The following is a 21,593-nucleotide window of genomic DNA, read 5'->3' on the forward strand; positions in this document are numbered from 1 at the left end:
AATTTTAACTATATGATCAGGTTAATATTTTTGTCTGCCACTAAGGTAATCTTTTACATGAAAAAACTCCTGATTTAATTGGCTTCATTTTTGCCTCAAGCATTTGTTTGTAAGAATACATATTAACTATTGTGATGTCTTATATTTCGTCTTCAGAAAAGGAAAAGCCAGTATTCTAAAAATACTTTTTATGTAAGTGAAGCACTGCATGTCAAAAATTTAAAAATCTTTTTATAGAAAACTGTGCCCTTCTTGCTTCCTAAATGTTCTATGAATAACGATCTAACAATGTAACTTTATTTTAATTGTAGCTGTTTGTATTATCTCCTGTAGAAATAATAAAAATATATATCCTTGTGTAAGGATAGCTGGGGAGGTGGGTAGGACATGTAAACAACACTTGATTTTTTTCCTTTATGATGACTATCAGAAGGTTGCTGTGCTTTGAGTTTGTGTTCACTTTCTGCCTTGCTATCAGATGTTTTTGCACTTTGCTTTCATTCAGTGTCTGACATCTCAATCAAATTGCTTAACTTCCAGAGTCTTATTTTTTAATATCTATATCATGAAGAAAATAAAATCTTTCCCTGTACAATTGTACAAAAGGTTAAGGAGAATACAACTAAAAAAGCACTCAGGAGAGTACTTGGTACAAGTAAGTACTTGAGTGGTAGCTGTCAACATATTTTAAATAAAATTGCTATCATCCTTTAGATACATTTTTGTATCTTTTTTCCCCACTCTGGGCATTTTATCTGTCATTCTAATTAAAATTTAAAAGTAGTACTGTAAGTTTCAAAATATGACATGGTAGAATTATTGAGGACTTTTTGGCTTTATCACTGAGAACTTACAATGGAATTTACAGTGTCTCTGAACTTTCTTCTAGTTTGATTACAACCCACAATTTGCAGATTGGTCAAAAGAAACAAGAGGTGCACCATTAATTAGTGTTAAGCCACTAGATAACTGGCTGTTGATCTATACTCGAAGAAATTATGAAGCAGCCAATTCATTGATTCAAAATCTATTTAAAGTTACACCAGCCATGGGCATACAAATGAAAAAAGCAGTAATGTAAGTTTATCAAGTCATTTCTACTCTGAAAATTGACTAGTAATCTTTTGGAGGGTGTGGGAACTCAAAAGTGATGGAACTGTTAAAAACAGTAACAAGATTATCTTAAAGATTTTATATGGCACCCTGTAATGCAGATAAATATATTTTAACTAAGAATGGGTGGGAAAAAAGATCAAGTAAGACTAGTTTTCAAATATATGTGCTTTAAAGTATTAGTGGTGTTTTTGTTAGAAACAGCGTTTTGCTTCAATGGTATTCTTGATGTTTTATTTCATATTTTATACAGAGATGTTTTATGTGTTATAATCTATAGGACTTTTTTTTATGCATGGTACATTTTTGTTACTTTTTCTGAATGTTGGATTATATACGTTTTATTCTAGGATTGAAGTGGATGATAGAACTGAAGCCTATTTAAGAGTCTTACAGCGAAAAGTTACATCAGATACCCAGATAGTAAGTAGCTAATTGATACATAGTTTTCAGTGAATGAGTTGTTTTAAAAGGGGCACTTGTAAACTGTAAAACTTTGAGTTCGTTATTCCAATGTTATAGTTAGGTTCCCAGACCTAACTATAACAGTCACACAAATATATATATTTTCCTCTATAAGGTAGCTAAACTAATGCTAGCTTTAGTTGTGTGACTAGGAGCTTGTAATTGTGCTCTCCAAAAAATGAGGAAGGGATGGAAACTACCAGGGGCGGGGGAGCTCTTATCCAATAGGGAGTTGACACACTGCTACCCGGGAGGAGGGGTGAGGACAGGGCAGGTGGGAAAAAAGTGCAGAGGTTTCGGTTTCCCAGAATCAGCCCGAAGCAAGTTTAAAATGGCTGAGGTACTTTCCCAAAATGGCTGCCGGCCCGGGCGTAGCCCAACATCTCCCCCTTTTGTTTTTGTAAACCAGGGTGTGACCTCTGTCTTAGGTTGCCAGCTGAGTCTCAGGAGCACAGCCTGATGTCCCCGGAGACTTCATTAGGGCCAGTCCCTGTGTGTAGAACTCAGCAGAGCCCTCGGCTGAGCAGGGGTGGCTGGGTGCAGGCAAAGTATGCTCTCTATGTCCCTGGGGGATGCTGTTCCTCCCAACACCCGCTCTTAGATTTCTGCATGGTGCTGGTTACACGTGCAATGGCGTGCAGTGGGGAGAACACAGCTTTGGATTAGAGAGGTTCTGATCCCAGTTCCATCTTAGTAGCTCTGCGACACTGGGCTTGTTTCTTGATATCTTTGTGCCTCAGTTTCCTCTTCTGTGTAATGGGGGTGATACCAACCTCTGAGAATTACTGATAGACTTTAATGGGATCATGCAAGCAAACTGCCTAGCCCAGTGTCTGGCATATGTGGATCTTGATCTGCTTCTTTTCCCCCTACCCATCTCCATGCTTGGTGGAGGGTAAATTTTCGAGAAGGAGAAGGGGAGAGCAGGGAGGATGGAAGGGCACAGAACAGAAAGGCTGAGGGCACTAAAGGAAAACTTCCTGAATGCCCATCTTTGCCCAGGGCTAGCCTTGAGGTAGGAGATAGGGCTGGGGCTGCTCAGAGCTCTGGGTTAATGAAGAACTGGAGCCCACTCCGATGCTGTCACCATTGATTTTTCGTTCCAGGCAGCTTTGCAAGCTGCCCCGAGAATCAATGTCGGAAGGTGAAAACAAATTTCTAAAATTAGCCTGGAATATACTGCAAGAAAAACCTTTGGCACCACAAATTGTAATATAGCAAATACCTGGGGAAGGTGTCATAATGGGGAATGCAGGGGACAGACAGCATACGTCAGTGCTCACTGCCTCAGCATGGGGGAACCAGTCCCCATACGTAATGATCCCATCCGCTGGGAAATACACACAATCCATCACCACTCGGATGCATGCACAGCATATTCCAGCACCTTGTGAGTCCCATTACGCAGCCATTAAACTAGCAAGAAAGGACGGCTGGCCGTGCCAAGGTCTGGGGAGGGAGGGGCATGCATTTGCACCCCTCTGGTGGTGCTAGTAAGTTTGTCTTTAATTTATTCTGACTCAAGAGCTTTATTTACTCTAGAAAACTTGGGAAAAACAAAGTACAAAAGTAAAAATGAGCTCTTAGTTGTCAGCACACATGGAAGTACAATTAAATGGAAACTTCCTAGACAGTATGGTGTAAGATTTGTGGAAGAGCAGGAGTCTCAGTGAGCAGGCCATAAAAACTAGAATTTGTCAACTTGAATGTGCATCCTAATCACCTGGAGAGTTTGAACATATAGATGGGATCACTCTCCTAAGCTATTTCACCTTTTGTCTTTTTAAAAATTTTTATTCATTTATTTATATTTTATTTTATTTTATTTTGTCAATATACAATGTGGTTTGTTATTGTGGCCAATTACCAAAACCTCCCTCCCTCCTACCTCTTCCCCCTCCCTCCCAACAATGTCCTTTCTGTATGCTTGTCGTATTTTTTTTAATGTGCTGTTGTGTGTGTTGTACCTATCCACCCAGGTGAGTGACTTGGGGAAAATGTTGCAAACACAATTCCAGAGAGTCCATGTTCATATTTGTGGAGTCTCGTTGCATAGTATATGCTTGTGGGATACAGAGGATTGGGAATTGGAGAAGGGGAAATTAGATGATGGCAGCTAGTTATCATGGATGATTTTTATCTGTAATCTGAAAATTTTAGGTCTTTGGGACCAGGTTTGGGTTTTTCTGTTTGTTCATTTTTGTTTTAATGTGTAGCATAGTCATTAAGAGTATAAACTCTGAAGTCAAGTCCCTGGGTTCACAACCTGGCTCAGCCATTGGTATGATCTTAGGCAAGTGCTTCTGGTATTATTATCTGAAAAAAAATAGGGTTGTAATAATAACAGTAATAGTTTGGTCTCATAGGTGCTTCTGAAGTGATATTAAGTGATATTGCCAAGCCTGGCACATTACTACTACTCAACAGATGTTGAGCTACTACTAGCTCAACAGATGTTACTCACTGTTGCTGCTGCTGATGCCAGTCGACTTCTCAAATTCAGTCTATAAGTTAACTCTTTGTTTTCTCCCAGTTTCGATAAATTTCTTGAATTACCATTAAAAAGAACATCATCCCACTCTTCTCAAACTAGAAGTTTTTCAGTCTGGCAGGTACTTCCTGGCTTCACTACTTGTCCAGTTTTATATTCTTAGAAATTTAGCCACTCTAGAATACCATGTGAAATGCAGGGGGCTTTCATAATCATGAGAGATAGTGCCTTAGCTTTCTTTGTAAGTCCACATACCTAGTATAATGTAGCAAAATGGAGTCCTAAACTCAGTAGCAGGGAATGTAGGAGTTGTCCAAATCTTAACATATTCAGTATAGAATCTCCTTTGCATTGTCTTTACTCAAGAATTTTAAGTTTTGGCCTCAAGACTTCTTGTTCCATAGTAAAAGAAAATGTAAGGACAGTAAAGCTGGGAAATTTACTGAAAGGAGGCAGGACCTCAGCTGGTGGCTGAAATGTAGGCCACGGCTCCTGAAGAGCTTTCTCCATACCCTGTCCTCCCCAGGTTCCCGTGACCACTCCCTACCCTGTTACCTTAGTGGTTCTTGCTTTTGCTTGCCCCGGGTGTGGTAGAGGGGGACTTCTGCACTGTTTATACTTTGCAAATTGTCCTTTTATTAAAATCTCCTCAAATTACCCAGTTTGAGTATTCCATTCATTTGTTAGAACCCTATCTAAAAAATTTCCAAGACAGGTACTTCAGACATCTTATTCTTACCAGAGTTGGGCTTCCAGAAGAGATTTAGTCAGTTGATTATTTTTATCATTACTTTTGTCAGTTTTGTAACCTGAAACTAGTTGCCAACACATAGTGGCTCAATAAGTTCCTATTGCTTTTTATGGTGTAGCATGTTTCCCACAGATCTGCTGGGGAGAACATGTAGCAAACAATAGAATGACAATATGAGATTAAAACTTCAGTGGAAAGGGAAAACTTACCTGTAATTATTCAGAAAGTAGGATGGGAAGAATGACTTGATCTGCATGTAACTAATAATCAGTTCAGCTATTTCACTGATTATTAGGAGTTTATATCTTTGGCTGCTTTTAAAAACTAGTTGAAAGTATATTTCTATTTCATATAGAAACATTCTGAAGATAGCAACAAGTTGTGGGAAGTTGAGTATTAGAAGGAATTTCTCTCGCACCTTTGAGTTTTCACCTTTAGCTCCTGGGAGGCCCCATGATAATGAGGTGGCAAAGACAAATTGAATGGTAAACATCATATCTATGTTGCTTTAAACCTAAGAAATTAATTGGATTCATGTAATTTGTTCCTTTCCTTAGTCCTTCATCTCATGCTTAGATGCCACAGGCAGGTAACTATTATTGTTGTCTGGAATAAAGTATATACCCAAGGTGGGAAAATGACTGGGAGGAGCACAGTAGAAAAGATGGTAAGCTGGGAATCTACTTTGGGAGAATACAGGAGTGAGTTCAAGAACCAACTTAAACTTGGATTCCCAGAATTTGGACAGGGTTCTATTTGGATCACGCATTCCAGAATGTTCCCCCAAATTGTCCATGGACTTCCTAGAAAAGTTCATAGTTTTATCAGATTCTCAAGCCTGAGCTTTAAAAGTTTAAGCGCTATGATCCTAGGGGAATTATTAGTAAATTAAAACTGAACATATTAGAAAATTTTTTATTTATCCCCCTGTAAGTTATCAGTAACTTGTGTGTCCCCGTTCCTTATCTCTAAATTATTCCAAGCTGATTGTAGAGCATATTTAACAAGGTTTTCAAGTTTGAACAGTATTCATTTAGTTTTGAGTTACGTTTGCTTAACATGGTTTCTTTCCTTTATGAGCATCTATCATTTAGTCGAATATATAAGGAGCAGTATCTAAAAGTTATTAATGTTGCATTGATTAGCTATATGGCAGAAATGAATAGTAAAATAAATGATTTTTTGATATTTATACCCCACAGGTGAGTTTGGTTTCCTGTCCTCTCCCTCAATCCTCAGATTCCTAATTTCTTTGTAATAAGAGTATTTTGTTTGTTTTCAGGTTGTTTGTCTGTTGTCAAGTAACCGGAAGGACAAATATGACGCTATTAAAAAATACTTATGTACAGATTGCCCTACCCCAAGTCAGTGTGTGGTAGCTCGGACCTTAGGCAAACAACAAACAGTCATGGCCATTGCTACGAAGATTGCCCTACAGATGAATTGCAAGATGGGTGGAGAGCTTTGGAGGGTTGACATGCCTGTAAGTCTGATGTAATTGGTAGATAAAATTGTTAAATGGATATTTAAGAAAAATTGATTTACTACTTAGATGTTTCTAGTATTCTGTCATATCTAAAATTATAATATTTTTATTAAAGTTGAAGTTAGCGATGATCGTTGGTATTGATTGTTACCATGATACTGCAGCTGGACGGAGGTCAATTGCAGGATTTGTTGCGAGCATCAATGAAGGGATGACCCGGTGAGTGAGAAATCGGATAGCTGTGTGACGATTAGATAAAGGCAAGAGAGGATGTAGATCTGGGGCTGATGTCTTGGGGACTGAGAGAGGTACAGGAGTTGTGTTAATTATTTTTATCCTGTTGATTTCTCTCTTATAGTATACCCAGTCAAAAAACTTAGGAAAGAAAAAACAGTTATTACCTATCCTGCCTTCTCACTGGCCTTCATTCTATAGTAAAGTGCATTTCAGGGTTTTTTTTCTTTTTTTTTATGGTTTATGTTGGGGGGTGGTGCATCTCATTAAATGTGACTATCTCTGAAAACTTCTTTAACAATTTTTATTGGCTACTGAAATGTAATTTCAAGTTTTCATGTAGAAAACCACTTCAGTTTACCCCATCACTTGTATTTCAACATAGTAAAATTATTTTTTAATGTATTTCTTGGGAATTGCCATGAATAGGAAACAATGAAAATTGAAGGGATATTAGTTGTTAGCATTACTTTATGGGTATGTTTCAAGGTCTTATCTTTTAGAAGAGTGAAGCCTATAACGAATGGTTTGTCAGGACCATAGCATAGAAGAGTGTGTTGCTGTGTGTATTTTGGTGTAAACCTAGACAATACCTCTAGGTATTGCTTTAATTTTATTTTTTTCCTGTAGATGAATTATGTCTTGATTTACAATAAAAGAAAACTTAGTTTATGATGTATATATGGGGTTTACTATATCTTGCTACTTCTGTTTATTTAAGGTTTCATCAAATATTTGGAGATGTTAGCAGATATCTTTAAAGGAAATTACAGAGATGATGAATTGTTAAGCACAAAATATAGAATAATTCAGAAAGGAAGAATTTGTGGACGGTTGCATTCTCACCTTAGTCATGTTTTTTCTCTGAATAGCTGGTTCTCGCGCTGTGTATTTCAAGACAGAGGACAAGAGCTGGTCGATGGGCTCAAAGTCTGCTTGCAAGGTTAGTCTCTCATGGCGTTTTCATCTGTTCTCTAAATAAGGGTCTTCAAGTAATTATCTTAAGAGCTGTGTTATTGAAAAATAAGCCAGAATTTGGGAGAAACACCATTTCTATTCTAAATATTAATTCAGTTCACACTTTTCTGGCTTTCTTTCAGCTGCTCTGAGGGCTTGGAACAGCTGCAATGAATACATGCCTAGTCGAATTATTGTGTATCGGGATGGTGTAGGAGATGGTCAACTTAAAACATTGGTTAACTATGAAGTACCACAGTTTTTGGATTGCCTAAAATCTGTTGGTAGAGGTTACAAGTAAGCATGCAAATTGTAAAGCATTATCCCTTTGTAAAGTTACACCTTTCTGTCTTTGTTTCTGTCTTTGAAATTAGTGTCACAAGATGAAAAGGTGAGTGAGAACCTAACTTGATAGGTTCAGTAGTGCTTGTTGTAATGTAATGGGGAGGGGAAAAGTTTCCCTTGGGGATTTTTTGTGGGGGAAATACTGGGTTGAATGGGAGGGTAGAGACACCAGTAACAATCATGTGCCCACCTTTTTTCTCACCTAAAGCCTTGAAGTGCAAGTATCTGATTATTCTGCTACATCTATAGGCACTCATAGAATTGGAGTCAATATTCCAAATAGTCTTAACTTACTCTTTTCCAGCCTCATTGTACAGTGAATAATTATTTAACTTCATTGTGAACTTGACTAGTACTCAGTCAATAAGGTGATTGGCAAGGGTTTAGTCTCATAGGAGGAAATGGTTTTACTTCCTTTCTGTAGATGATGTGGACATCCAAGATAGTGCTGTCTATATCTGAATGCTGCACTTGTTCTTCTTTGAAACCCTATTGGTTTTTGCCTTCGTCTGCTCTCCTTCAGACATTACTGTCCTTACCATTTGGAAGCAAACTGAATACCTCAAGATAGCTGTTCTAATATGTTACACTGTTTAGCTTTTTCTGTTTCTCTTTATCAGACTGTGAGCAATTCAAGATCAGATTGTATTAAGGGCTTAGTGCATAATATATTAAAGATTTGCAGCTTTGATTTTTAATGATACTTAGAAAATTTGCGAGGTTTGTTTGTGTGTGCTTTCACATGCATGTTGAAACACCGATTATTTTTGCCAGCTTTCCCAGGTAGCATTTGGTATCATTATAGAAATGAGGGGTTTTGAAAGCCATTGACAATACCTGGGGCTTGGTTTGATTTTACGTGGCTCATGGGATAAACATCTTATTTCTAGCTAACCAATGAGAAGATCCTTCCAAGTCATCTTTAACCAAATTCTAAAAGACTCCCTCCAGTCAGTGTTGATCCCTAGACATTTTTAAAAATGAAATATTATGCCATTATGTTCTCAGAGCAAATCAGGGTTGTTTTTCATTTTTGTAATAATTGTGTTTCATATTAAAAGGCTAAACATTTTTAATATTATAGAAATGAAGTTTAATATTCTTTCCTATCCCCTTACCTCTTATGCTTATATTTTCTCACTTAAATAATGCTTTTCTTTTAAATCTTGGTTTTCAAAGTTGTACAAGCCTTATTTTATATTTTTCTCTGATTTAGATTTTCTGTCCATGTGGGGAGGAGAGGAAGGTCTGAAGTGGGTTGTTTCTTTCTTAGTCTTTTTTTCTGTCATTTACTACTTTACCACTCAACATTTTCTAGTCTTCATTGCCTTTTTTTCTTACCTAAAGTAACGGAAATTTTTAAGAAGTGAAAAGTAGAAGTAATATAGTGCAAGTTCATCTTATTCCCATGAGCCGAATATTCGGCTACTGGGAGTACACACTATTAGCCTTATTGGGGCCCAATTCTTTGAGTCCTTTGGGTTTGGTTACCAGAAGGATTGGCAGAAATGGCTCTTGAAGAGGCACTTCCAGCCCTAGTGACTGAGTGTCTGTGAACAGAGTCATCCTCAGCATGCAGTGCTGAGTCTGTTCTCTAAACAGGGGTCTTCAAGGGGTTTGGCTGGTGGGGTTTACTTGCCCAGGGCCTCTTTAGCTAATAGCACTCTGTTGCAGGGAAGGAGAACTTAAATTGATTTCTTGGACTAACACCTAACAAACTATTGCATGAAGTAGATTTTACATTGCAAATTGCACTGTTATTGGGTGTCAGTAGAGATTAGTGGTCAAGAGCAATATGTCTTAAGATCATTTGGGTCAATCCTAGCTTTGCCTTCATTTGTGGAACAGGGGAAACAGCTCACCAAGGTTGTTGAAAGGAATAAATGAGAATATAAGTAATGCACCTCATACAGTATCCAGTAAGCACTCAATAATGGTAGGCAGTTCTTCCAGAAAAAAGCTTCAAGTTGTGTATAAAACTAAAGTAATATCTGAGGATTATTCCTCACTTTTAAGAAATGCAAAGTTTGGACTTATTAAGTACTTGTAGTTATCCTTAGAACTATAATATTTGCTTTTTAATTGAGATGTTGAGATGCATCACAGATTAGCTGATTTACAAAGTTTGATATAAGAACAAATCAAAAAATTACTTCAGCACATTTCTGACTTGTCTTTCCATTACCACATTTGCTAAATTGTTTCCTGTGATGTTACAAGATTAAAACTATCCATGTTTTATCTTTTTGTTCCTGAGACTGATGCTTATTTTGGACGCTATCAAGCCCTAAGTAGTAATCCCTTTCCAACAAGTTATATAACCATAGACCCTGCTCCGAACTTAATCTCTATAAGTGGCAAAGGCATTTGAAACTGAGGCCTCTAAGCCTTTTCAGCACATCTGCTATGGCTTTGTTATGTCCAGAGCTGTTTTTAGCTGGTAGTAGCTGTACGTGAGTAGATAGTGATATTTCTAAAAATGTTCTGTTTATTTAAGTAAAATCACTTTCCTGTCCTCTCTATATTTGGTTAGTACTATCATGAAAGAGCTCCGTTAGGTTTATCATTGAACAGAAGTTCCCAATTTGGGGCCTTTTTTGACCATTTGTCCAGTATGCTGGAAACTATCTACCCTACTTAATTTTCACTGAAAAACAGCAGAAATACTGAGGCAAAGATTACTAGGTCCATATTCTTTGTAAAACCCTCTGGCTCCTCAATGTTTGGAATCAAGTGCATCTGTGCTTTTAAGGAACTAATGTTCTATTTGGAAAAATTGAGGCACTAATAGTCAAGATATTTGCCAAGCACTTACCATATGCCAGCACCTCTAAGTGCTTTACACATTCCAATTCATTGATTCCTAAATAGGCTATGTGTGTACAAATGTGACTGTTTCCAAGAGTTGGGCAGCAAAGGGTGTGGGAAATATCTAGGATACAACACACTGCCAGTTAGAAGGTTTGTCCCCAGAAAGTCAGAAGGCAAGTGGAGGGACAGGGTCTGACATGATGTAGAGCTAAAGGTCCACAGGACCGTGTCCATGCTGAGCAGTCTGGCTGACCTTGATGTGGGAGAGCCAGCTGAGGAATCAAGCTGGGGAGTAAGTGGATAGAGGGAGCCTCCTAGTGAGTTGTTTGTGTGTCCATTGTATTATAGGTTGAGAGTGGTTGAGCTGTTCCAGGGGTTTGCAAAAAATGTTCTTTGAGAGTCCAATGAAATATCACAAAAATCAAGTTATTCCTCCTGAAGATGTGTATTCACATTATGTATGTATTCCCTGATATGTTGTGAACCAGTAATTTTGAAAAGCAGTGGTTTAGACTTTGAGACTACTTAAATTAGCTAATCAAAGATTTTAGAGTTAATATTATATTTTTCACATAGTAGAAAATGCCCACTGAAGAATTTTAAATTGTGAATTTTGAGGACATGCTGGATTTTATGTTGGTGTGTTAGATATGTAATGTATTTGGTCTTTTGCATCACAAGATATATATAAAACCACTTTATAATGTTTGTGAAAAATAGAATTAAAAGATAATGGGAATATTTCCGTGAACTTTTTGAAGTACCCTCATATATACCATTTGTTTTTTTTTTACACACAATTTATACCTGGTCCTTCTTTCTGTCAAGAGGAAGATTCTGATTCTTCCTCCACAATTTGGACAGATGATATGCCCCAAGAGAGATGTATTCCTTTTTAAATTAAGTATATGACTGTCTGAATAAATGAGTGCCCTAAAAATATGACTGACTAAATGTAGTTACATGCATCATCATTTTTAAGCCCAAGACTAACGGTAATTGTGGTGAAGAAAAGAGTGAACGCCAGATTTTTTGCTCATTCTGGAGGAAGACTTCAGAACCCACTTCCTGGAACAGTTATTGATGTAGAGGTTACCAGACCAGAATGGTAAGTTCTGTATGATTAGATGAAGATGGTTTTCTGGGGTTTTTTGTTTTGTTTTGAACATGGCCTTTATACTTTTCAACTTTAACATGTTTATTTTTTAAGTTCTTATGCCATATTTCTTATAAATACTGAATTTAAATTCTTCAACCAATTTGATCTAACATTATTACTAAAGCCCATACATAACTTCTTAGTATCAGAAACTGAACAAAGTTCTCTGTGCAGTTTTTCTTTGGGAGAAGTTTACTTTCTTTTTTTTTTTTTAGAAGGTTATTTTCTTTGGCAATAATTACACATACAGAGGTTTAAGAACTACTTCTGTAGACTGCTTTTAATAACTTCATCCACAGATTGTTGCTTTCTAATGAAAATATTTAGATCTGTAATGCACTTAGTTATTGAAAGGTAAAAAAGTTCATCTGAGACACAGCTGCAGATGAGAAAAGTGGTTTCTGAGTAAGCAAAGCTTTTGTATGTAACCTGGAGCTATACTCTGTAGCTCATTTTCCTAAGACAAGAAAGCCAGCTAGAATTTACAGGGAAGTAACAATGGGCACAAGGCCTTAGTTGCACACAGGTGTTCAATGGTAAAGTCATGAAACTTGGTTCATTTTTAGTGAGTTCCTCAAAAACCCTTTTGTCAGGGGAGATGTATAATTTATCAGCCTCATTCTCACCCTCCTCTTGAGAGTGGATAGTTAGGACAATTTCTGTTTTTATGTATAAGTGTTTTAGAGCTCTTTTGAAGAAAGCAACTTTAATCAGGGTAAAGTGTTGGCCTAAGTGCAGAGTTTATATGTGGAACACTTTCCTGTATGAACGTTGGGTAAATGAGGCATTACTGTACTAACTTTATATGGACAAATGATAATAGAATACAGATTTTCATTCTGTCTAGTCACCTTTGTTATCTTGAGGTTTTTATTTTGAAATGCATTATCTTGGATTTCTGTCTTTTTTTCAGGCAGATGTTATGGCATTAGTTCAGAAGGATTCTAACTTATTGGGGAAGAATAAGCTAGAAAGACAAAATTTGGCTAAGATATTAAAATAGCAAATTCATTTCCTGCAGGGTTCTCTTTAACCATTCAGAATGACCCCTAATGCTTTCTGACATTACTGTTGCTCTGAATACCAAAACCCAGATTGTAACATTGACCTGAAGGCAATAAGTGCTTTAAACGAATTGGGTAAAATCCAAGTTGAATTATGAAGTCTGAAAAATTTCATTGCTTTTTACTAGATGCCATTTAAAACTTAACAGCTGCTGATGCTGTTCAAACGCTTGGTTGAAGTACACTTTTAATGAATACCAGAATCGCTTTTAATTACCGGTACTTTGAATGATGTGTGCTTAAATTACAAACTAAGGTTTTGATCATAGCTCTGTTGTGATTTTTGTTCTTTTTGGGCAAGTCATCTATCATTTATGAACCCCTCATTCCTCCTCAAAAAAAAACCCCCCCAAAACTGTAGAGTTTGTTGTAGATCAATTCTGATTTTCTAATTTCTCTTGTTTCGATGAACATATTAAATTGCAGTTAATTTCCTATATTTTATCAAACCAAATTACAGTACTTCTGGATTGATGTTTTATTGGTACCAAGAAAATGAAAAAATCTGATGTTATATTTCTTCAAATTTGTATTACTTGGTTTTTGTTTTTCCGTTTGGGTCCTATACTTACTTCTGTTTATATTCTTTAATGTTCTCTTTGTCTTAAAGATTTGCTTCATATCCTTAATCATTAAAATTAGTTAATTATATTTTTATTAAATAACAATGGAGACAGTAGGAGGGGAACAGATTCTATCGTAAAAGCATATTTGAAGAATAACAGTCCCTGAAACTAGACTCATTCATTTCCCCCATGGTTGCTATTTTGAGCATCTGTGATGGGTCAGTCACAATCTTCAGGTGTGTAAGTGGAAAATAAGAACTAGTGGTGTATGCCATAGTAATTTGTAGCCATATTAAATGTTTGGTTTTGCTGTGGGGCATCATAACAAACATTTTTAATTCTAAGTAATCCTGTCTTAACATCTTTCGCACATAAGTGGTCCCGAATGAATGTCAAATCAAGAGATTAGGTTACAGTAGTGTACAAGTTCTTTTCACTGTAAGAAACTTGAATCATCTTAATTTTAGCTTTCAAAAACATAAGCCTTATGTCTTATATGTTTTCTGTAATTCCAGGTATGATTTTTTTATTGTGAGCCAGGCTGTGAGAAGTGGTAGCGTTTCCCCCACACATTATAATGTTATCTATGACAGCAGTGGCCTGAAGCCAGACCACATACAACGGTTAACTTACAAACTGTGTCATGTCTATTATAACTGGCCAGTAAGTATTTTTATCTATTCATGTTTTTTCACATCAATGAGATTCACTTTCCAAAATGAAATTGCTGTGGTTTAAAAGGCTTTTGTAGTTAATACTGAGATTTATAATTTAGAGAAACTAAATCTAGAGTAATAGAACCATTTTTTTTCCTTCCACTAAAGGGTGTCATTCGTGTTCCTGCTCCTTGCCAGTATGCCCACAAACTGGCTTTCCTTGTTGGCCAGAGTATTCACAGAGAACCAAATCTGTCACTGTCAAATCGCCTTTACTACCTCTAACCTACAGAAGATGACAAGATGTAGCTGTTTTTTCTTTTTGAAATTATAACTTTGGGATTTTTTTAAGCTTTTATTTTTTAAAAAACTATTTCTAGATGAAACTTGGGAAAGGAATTAGGAGATCTAGACTTTTTAATATTTCTTTTAACTGGTTTTCATATTTTATAGGTAAAAATTAAGATTTTATAATTTATCTTATTTGCTTCTTGTAAATATGTTGTGAGGACTGTTTTTGTTTATTTTGAAAAGATATGTGGATAAGGTACTTTGTATTATAAACAGACTTTCTGAAAGTATTTGAAAAGTGGGGATTTACTTGAAAGTACTTTCAGGAATGAGCAAGTCCTGCTTGTAAAACCTGTATTAACTTTATTTTTGAAATATCCATTTTGAATTTAGGGGAGAGAATAGGCGTAAAGTAGGATGCTTACTACATTTTATTTTGGTATCTGATATCTCATATTTTAAAGATAAAAGCTACCATTAAGTAACATACAACAAGATATAGAAAAAAAAGTACTTATTTTTATTTCTTTTTGGGAGTTAGATGGTATGGGGATAAAAAAAGATAGTCGAAAAGTTTTAAATTTCTGTCCAAAGAAACATTTTAAGACCCTTTAACAAAAGAAGCTAGTAGTGAAGATTTATATTAACATTACTATTTATTTTGTTTTGCAAGTGGGACACCATTCTATTTGTTATAAAATAAAAATTGAAGTGATTGCTACCTTATTTGAATAACAGTGTAGTTTTTGTTTTTACTGAAGGTATGTGCATTTTCTTTCCACTTATTTTTTTTAAAACTGCTGAAGAGTACACACAAAAAGGATACAATTCCATTTACAAAAGCTAAGTTAGTGTTACTTTTAATGTCAGAGTAAAATTCTGTTAAGAAATGCTGCCACCTGCAGTAATTGTAATATGAGAATGGGTGTCCATCGCTTGTAAGGATATGCAGACTGAGAAGTCTGTGCTATTGTGAAGTTAGGCATTGTCATTGTTTACATCTATAGATTTATAGGCATTTTTAGGAACTTTTGCAAACAGCAGGCTTGAAATTAATGAATTCTGTATTTCATGAGAACATCTTTAAACATAGCTTTCACATGTGATGAATTTAAGCATTAATGATGATACACAAGTCCTTGGAACTGTAATTTAAACTAATGCAGTTCAGTAAAGTTGTCTTACCATTATTGTACCTGGTCTCATTATATAAATACCTTTTGGATTTAGTCTAATTAACACATTATGAATGAAAACCATTTTATTTTCCACTTAGTTCTTAGAGCTAATAACTGTTGTTAACATTGTTCTGGGCTGGTAGCCAGGTTCCTTAACCTGTTCAATTTCCAAGCATTAGAAGAAAAGAAACACAGGAGACTGACCTTTCAGAAGAATGCCTAAGACAAATATTTAGATGATAAAAGTTGCTAAAGGTTGTCACCACATTAAGGAGTATAGGGATATGTAGTCATATGAGTGTAAAAGATTAATTCAGAATATTAATGTTTATTTATGGATATTTATGGCTAGTCATTAACTTATTAAAATTTCATTTTAGCATGTTTTAAGCTATACCTTAAAGTTAAAAGGCTTTAATGTCTTTAGAACCATGAAAAATTGGTAAATGTGATAATTCTGGACAAGTTCCAGTTGTGTGGAGACCTGACCCTTGCTATATTAATAAAGATTTAGTTGCAAGGGACAGAAAACCTCAAATTATTTTAAGTCAAAAGGAGTGTTGATTGTCTTTCTCATCATCCTAGATAGTGCTTCCCAAATTTAATTTGTTAGGCATAACCTGGTTTGCTTTGTAATGAGACAGACCACTGGGTTCCAAACTAGACCTAGGAATAAGAACTATTAGGGAAGAGGCCAGGTGAACAGTCTGTTAAACAAATTCCAGTTATTTGTCAGGGAATTTTGGCAAATGCTCATTGAGAAGGTATATTGGGTCTAGTTAACGTCTATCTCGGTTCTGCTTCTCCTTTGGTTTTAATCAGACTTCCTGCATGAAGTGACAAGTGGTCACCACAAAGTCTAGGTGGTTCATGTTTTGGCTTCACCCCTATGAAAAAAACACCCCTTTCACAGTGGGTGTAACAAAACGCAGGCTGTCTGTGCATCTTTGAACCTGAGGCATGCACTTCTGAGAGGTTGGGCCTGGCTCATGTGCTGTATACCCTGGAGTTAGATAAGATCAGGCTCATCTGGAAGTTGGTAAAGGATTGGTTCCCCAAGGAAAATTTGGGTGCTGCAAACAGAAGATGGAATGGACTGGTAAACAGAGTGTATGCCTACCACATCTATTAAAGGTGAATCAACTCTTCAAAAAGTGGCAATTCCACCTGTCCCTAGAGACACATGTACTCAGAGCACCTATAAGGGAATTCATTGCAACACTTGTAAAGAACAAAGCAAAAACTGAGTGAAATACACAGCTTTCTTCCTTAAAATGAGAAATATGCACTGAAATATGCGCGGTGTCAAAATCACACTGACCTCAGGCTCTCCCTTCCCAGAGCTTCGTCTGACCAGTCCACCGGAGGTTCCCGAGTGAGCCAAGTAGTTTGAAGGGTGGTTCTGCAAAAGTGCATCACTACAATAAATGTCTACTTTCTGAATATATAGCAGTTTTTCCTCAAAACCCAAAAATGTGTCCTTCGTTGAAGCTCTCTGTTGAGTACTTTTACGTCTTCCCTGGAGCCCATAGGAATTTTGTCTGAGTACTCTCTTCCTAGAACTGTTTATAAATAGTGACTCTTCACCTCTCTCCTGATTCACATGGAAAGTCCATTTTCAGCAGCAGTCTCATTCTGATGCTATGAAATGAATCTTCAGATATTTTGTATATCTTTAAGTAAATGTTTAATTCAAGTGTGTGTGATTGGTATTATAATCATTCAGATAAAAGATTTCAAGGGCTAGGTTTAGTTTATATTTATTATTCCAACCCAGTTTTAAAAAATACATTGTGAAAAATAAATTGTAAAATTTTCAAGCCTTCTTAAGTCATGCACTTGTAAGATGACCCATCACTGTAGGCCACAATTAAGAAGAGGCTAGCATGCCTCTGTGCTTAAGACCCTTCTAGAGCCCTGTGCTGCCAGAAGTCAAGTGGGAACTCCAGAACTTTGCCTTTATAAGCCCCAGCCCTCCTTCCACCCATCATTCAGATGCCTGGGAACCATTAGGACTAATGTTATGCTCCGTATCCCTGAAGTCTTACCACAAACTTAGGGCTCCTTGCCATCCCTCTTTTCAGACTAATCTCCAAGGAGCTCATTTCATTACCTTTTCTGACACCATTCCCTGCTCTTAAACTTTACTGTGTCCTCTGGAATTCATGTATCAGCACCCCTCCTGTGACCAGTCCCTTTACCTTCTTGGCTCTAACAAGCCTGGCTTTCTCACAGGCCACTTGGGGTGCTACTATTATGACTCCCACACTTCTGGTTCGTCTGAGTCCGGGAGTGGTGTAGGTGTCTCTTCCTTGCTCTCTATTTATACTTCAGATCCACCCCAGAAGTAGCTTTCTCACAGGCCACTTGGGGTGCTACTGTTATGACTCCCACACTTCTGGTTCTTCTGGGTCCAGGAGTGATGTAGGTGTCTCTTAATTGCTCTCTATTTATACTTCAGATCCACCCCAGAAGAACTCAGCTTTGAATCTGCTATCATCAGACTTGTCATCTACTCCCCCTCCCTTTTGTTATTTAATGCTCCTTGAGGTCTCAGTCCTCAGATTTTAGCTCCTGGCTTGCTCACATTGTCCAGTGTTACTTTTTCTCATTTCTGGCTAAAACAAACCAGTTAATTCAGTGTTTTGCCTACTTGTCTATGCCCATGCAAATGAACATGGCTAGAGAAAAACAAGTATGCTCAGTGGGTTACACTTTAATTCTTGCTCACAAGCAGGACTTTAATGCTGCTCAGCTATGTCCAGCCATTGGCTTCATGGCTCTCAGAGGTGTTTCCCATGCTTCTCAAACTCCCAATACTACCTACATTCTCAGTTTCACTGAAAGTTCAAGCATAACTTCATAAGCTCCTACGTGAACTCAGCAGCTACCTACAGCGGACCACATCTATTCCTGTTTCTGTTGTACTGGGACTGTCTGTGCTCCTGTCTGAAGCAAATCCCACCCACTTATGCATAGGACATCATTTCTTGAGGACATTGTTTTGAAGTCTCATCTCTCCTTGTTTTCCTTCATCAGTCGTGGGGGTTTGGGTTTTTTTTTTTTTTTTTTCTCCTTTTCCTCATGTCAATAGCCTATGAACCTGCTGTTATATTTTTCATGTTAAATAAAAACCTTTTGGGCCCCCACTTCCCCTTGAGCTACTGGTCCATTTCCATCTTCCCCGTAAAGCATAACTTCTTTATTATCTTCGACTCCTTTCCCCTGTCCTCTTGAATCTGGTGTTCTTACCAAGGTCTCTGTTGGCTTCCCACCTGACTATTCCTTCTCAGTCTCTCCTGCTCGTTCTTCTGGTCTTCCCAATGTCTAAATGTTGGAGTGCCACCTGACTCAGCCAGAATCTCTCTCCTTTTTACTTTTCCTCCCTTGGTGATTCCATTGTCTCATGATTCATGTCTATGAAAATTCCTCCCAGACTACATCCGCAGGCCCAGCTTCCTCTCTGAACTTCACACACATATCAAGTGCCCCCATTTGAGTGTCTAATACTATGGTCCTCAAACTTTTTGGTCTCAGAACTCCCTTACTCTCTTAAATTACTGAGGAACCAAAGAGATTTTGTTTATGTGGGTTATATCTATTGATAATTACCATACTAGAAATCAAAGCATTTTTAAAAAATGAAATCTACAAGCCCACATTCCATTAACTGTCAGAATACTATCACCACGTCTTGCAGCCTCAAAAACACTGTGCTCGCAAGAGAATTAAAGTGAGGAAGGAAAATGATCTCTCAGTATTATAAAAAGTTTTGACTTCACAGAGTGTTGAAAGAGTCTCAGAGATCCCCAGGAGTCCCCAGACCACACTTTGAGAACCTCTGGTTGAATAGGCATCTCAAACTTAACATGCCTGAAATTAAGCTGGTTTACCACAGACCTGTTCCGTCTCAGTAAATCAGTACTTCATTCTTCCAGATGTTCAGGCCCGAAACCTTGGAGCCATCCTGAGTCATCTCTTTTATCACACATTGTATTCCATACTAAATCCTACCAGTTCCACCTTCAAAATTTGAGTATTTGTCCATTATTCTGTCACCCTGTCCCAAGTTGCCATTGCCTCCCCAGAATTATTGGAGTATCCTCCTAAACCAGTCTTTTTGCTTTTGCCTTCCCCTTACTTTGGTCTGTTTTCAATAAGGTAGTCAAACTGATCAAGTCACACCTCAAAATCCTGCAGTGATTTCCCACCTCAGAGGAAAACTATCATCACAAGGCCCCAGTGTTGGTGTTGTATTGCTTGGTCACAGAATGCCCAGAACTCTTCTCCTCCCTTAGGGCCTTTGCTTTGTTTCTTTTGCCTGGCATCCTCTGAGCCCAGATTCCCACTGATCTTCAGGGCTTGGCTGAATGTAACAGCACAGGAAAGCTTTCTGTGACCACTCTGTAAAATTGCACCAGCCCACACGCGTGGAGGACAGACCTTATGTTCTTCAGCTTCATTGGTGTAAACAGCTAACACAGCACCTATTGTTTTACCTTTTATTCTCCTAGAATGTGAGCCCCATGAGGGCAGTGATTTTGGTGTGTTCACCAGTGTCTAGGTGAATGCCTGGTGTATAGCAGGCTCTCAAATTTATTGACTAAATTAATAACTAATGCAATACATAACTCACTTATTCAGCCCCCTGTTTCTTATGCACATTAAAGTTGAGGCACTCCAGTATTTCCCACAGTGGTCCTCAATCCTGGATGCACATTAATTACAGTTACCAGAGAGATTGAAAACTCCTGTCAGAGCCTACCCCGTTCACTTAAGTGAGAATCTCAGGTTGAGACCTGGGCATGGGTATGCTGAGCAGTCTCCCCAGGTCTGGCAAGAACTGGAATAAAGCTACACCAGGCAGACAACAAGCAGCCACACCTCTGAGAAATCTAGCTTCTGTAAAAGCCTTTGGCTGTGTCTCAGCACTAGATACTCTGTTGTCATTGGATTGTTTTCTTCATGGGCACATAGAAAGAGCAGGTCCAATCCTTCCCACCCATGTGCAGGAAGCTGATAGAGGGGGACCCTATAACCTCAGCTGTGGGATGGCCAGAACTGCCTTAGCACAGCAAGCACTGCTCCTGGTCCTGGGGCCTATGGAAACTACTCCTGCCAGGAAGCAGGCCAGGTCTCTTCTGGTTCAGTAGTTTTCTTGCTTTCACCCTTCCTGTTATATCTGGTCCTAGGAGTCTGAAGCAGGGAGTAGGGGTAGTATATATACCTCCTTTCTGAACAATGCAAGAATCTTTGAGCACATTAATTCTATTTTCCCTAACCCAAATTAATTCCATTTTCCCTAACCCAAATTACATGCCATTGGTTTTGTTTTAAATCAGGTTTATAGAAGTATAATTTACATATAATAAATGAATCCAATTTGATGAGTTTTGACAAGTTCATATATCCCTGTATCTATTGCCTCATCAAGTTTTAGAAAATGTCTATGCCCTCCCTTCCACAAAAGGTTCCTTCTTGCCCTTTTGCAAACAGTCATTCCCACCTTGACAACAAGCAACAAATGACCTTTTGCCTGCTGTATAATTTCATGTAAGTAGGATCATGCAGTACGTACTCTTTTGCATCTGGCTTCTATTGCTCAGTCTAGTGTTCTAAAGACTTTTTTTAAAAAAATTATTTTACTTCTCAAAATACATTGTACTTGATTCTCATGCTCTTTTATCTGTTCCTCCTCCTGCCTCCCCTGCGCCACGCCCCCCCAACATTGTATCTCTGTACTTGGCTTAAATAGTTCAAGGAATTTTTGTGGTTATTCTGTCTTCTTCTTCCCACCCTTTATTTGTTTGTGTGTTTATTGATTTATTAATTTTTAGGTCCCACAAATAAGTGAGAACATGGTATTTCTCTTTCTGTGCCTGACTTGTTTCACTTAATATAATTTTCTCTAAGTCCATCCATGTTGTGAATGGTAGTATTTTGTTCTTTTTTATAGCAGAGTAGTATTCCATTGTGTAGATGTACAACAGTTTCCTTGTCCACTCATCAGATGATGGACATTTGGG

The 21,593-nt window shown here is 37.5% G+C and overlaps 1 protein-coding gene across 1 annotated transcript in view; it reads left to right on the forward strand.

Annotated features, from left to right (window-relative positions):
- PIWIL3 (piwi-like RNA-mediated gene silencing 3) overlaps positions 1–15,121 on the forward strand; it is a 28,627-nt gene extending 13,506 nt beyond the window's left edge. Inside the window, exons 13-21 of the mRNA XM_008594065.1 lie at positions 890–1,077; positions 1,464–1,536; positions 6,103–6,303; positions 6,422–6,525; positions 7,413–7,483; positions 7,641–7,794; positions 11,636–11,761; positions 13,958–14,105; positions 14,267–15,121. Of these exons, the coding sequence (XP_008592287.1) occupies positions 890–1,077; positions 1,464–1,536; positions 6,103–6,303; positions 6,422–6,525; positions 7,413–7,483; positions 7,641–7,794; positions 11,636–11,761; positions 13,958–14,105; positions 14,267–14,383 (1,182 nt within the window). The 3' untranslated portion in view covers positions 14,384–15,121. The remainder of the gene's footprint in view (positions 1–889; positions 1,078–1,463; positions 1,537–6,102; positions 6,304–6,421; positions 6,526–7,412; positions 7,484–7,640; positions 7,795–11,635; positions 11,762–13,957; positions 14,106–14,266) is intronic.
- Positions 15,122–21,593: the final 6,472 nt, after the last annotated feature.

This window comes from Galeopterus variegatus, unplaced genomic scaffold, assembly GCF_000696425.1.
Source record: "Galeopterus variegatus unplaced genomic scaffold, G_variegatus-3.0.2 Scaffold10075, whole genome shotgun sequence".
NCBI classification, from domain to species: domain Eukaryota; kingdom Metazoa; phylum Chordata; class Mammalia; order Dermoptera; family Cynocephalidae; genus Galeopterus; species Galeopterus variegatus.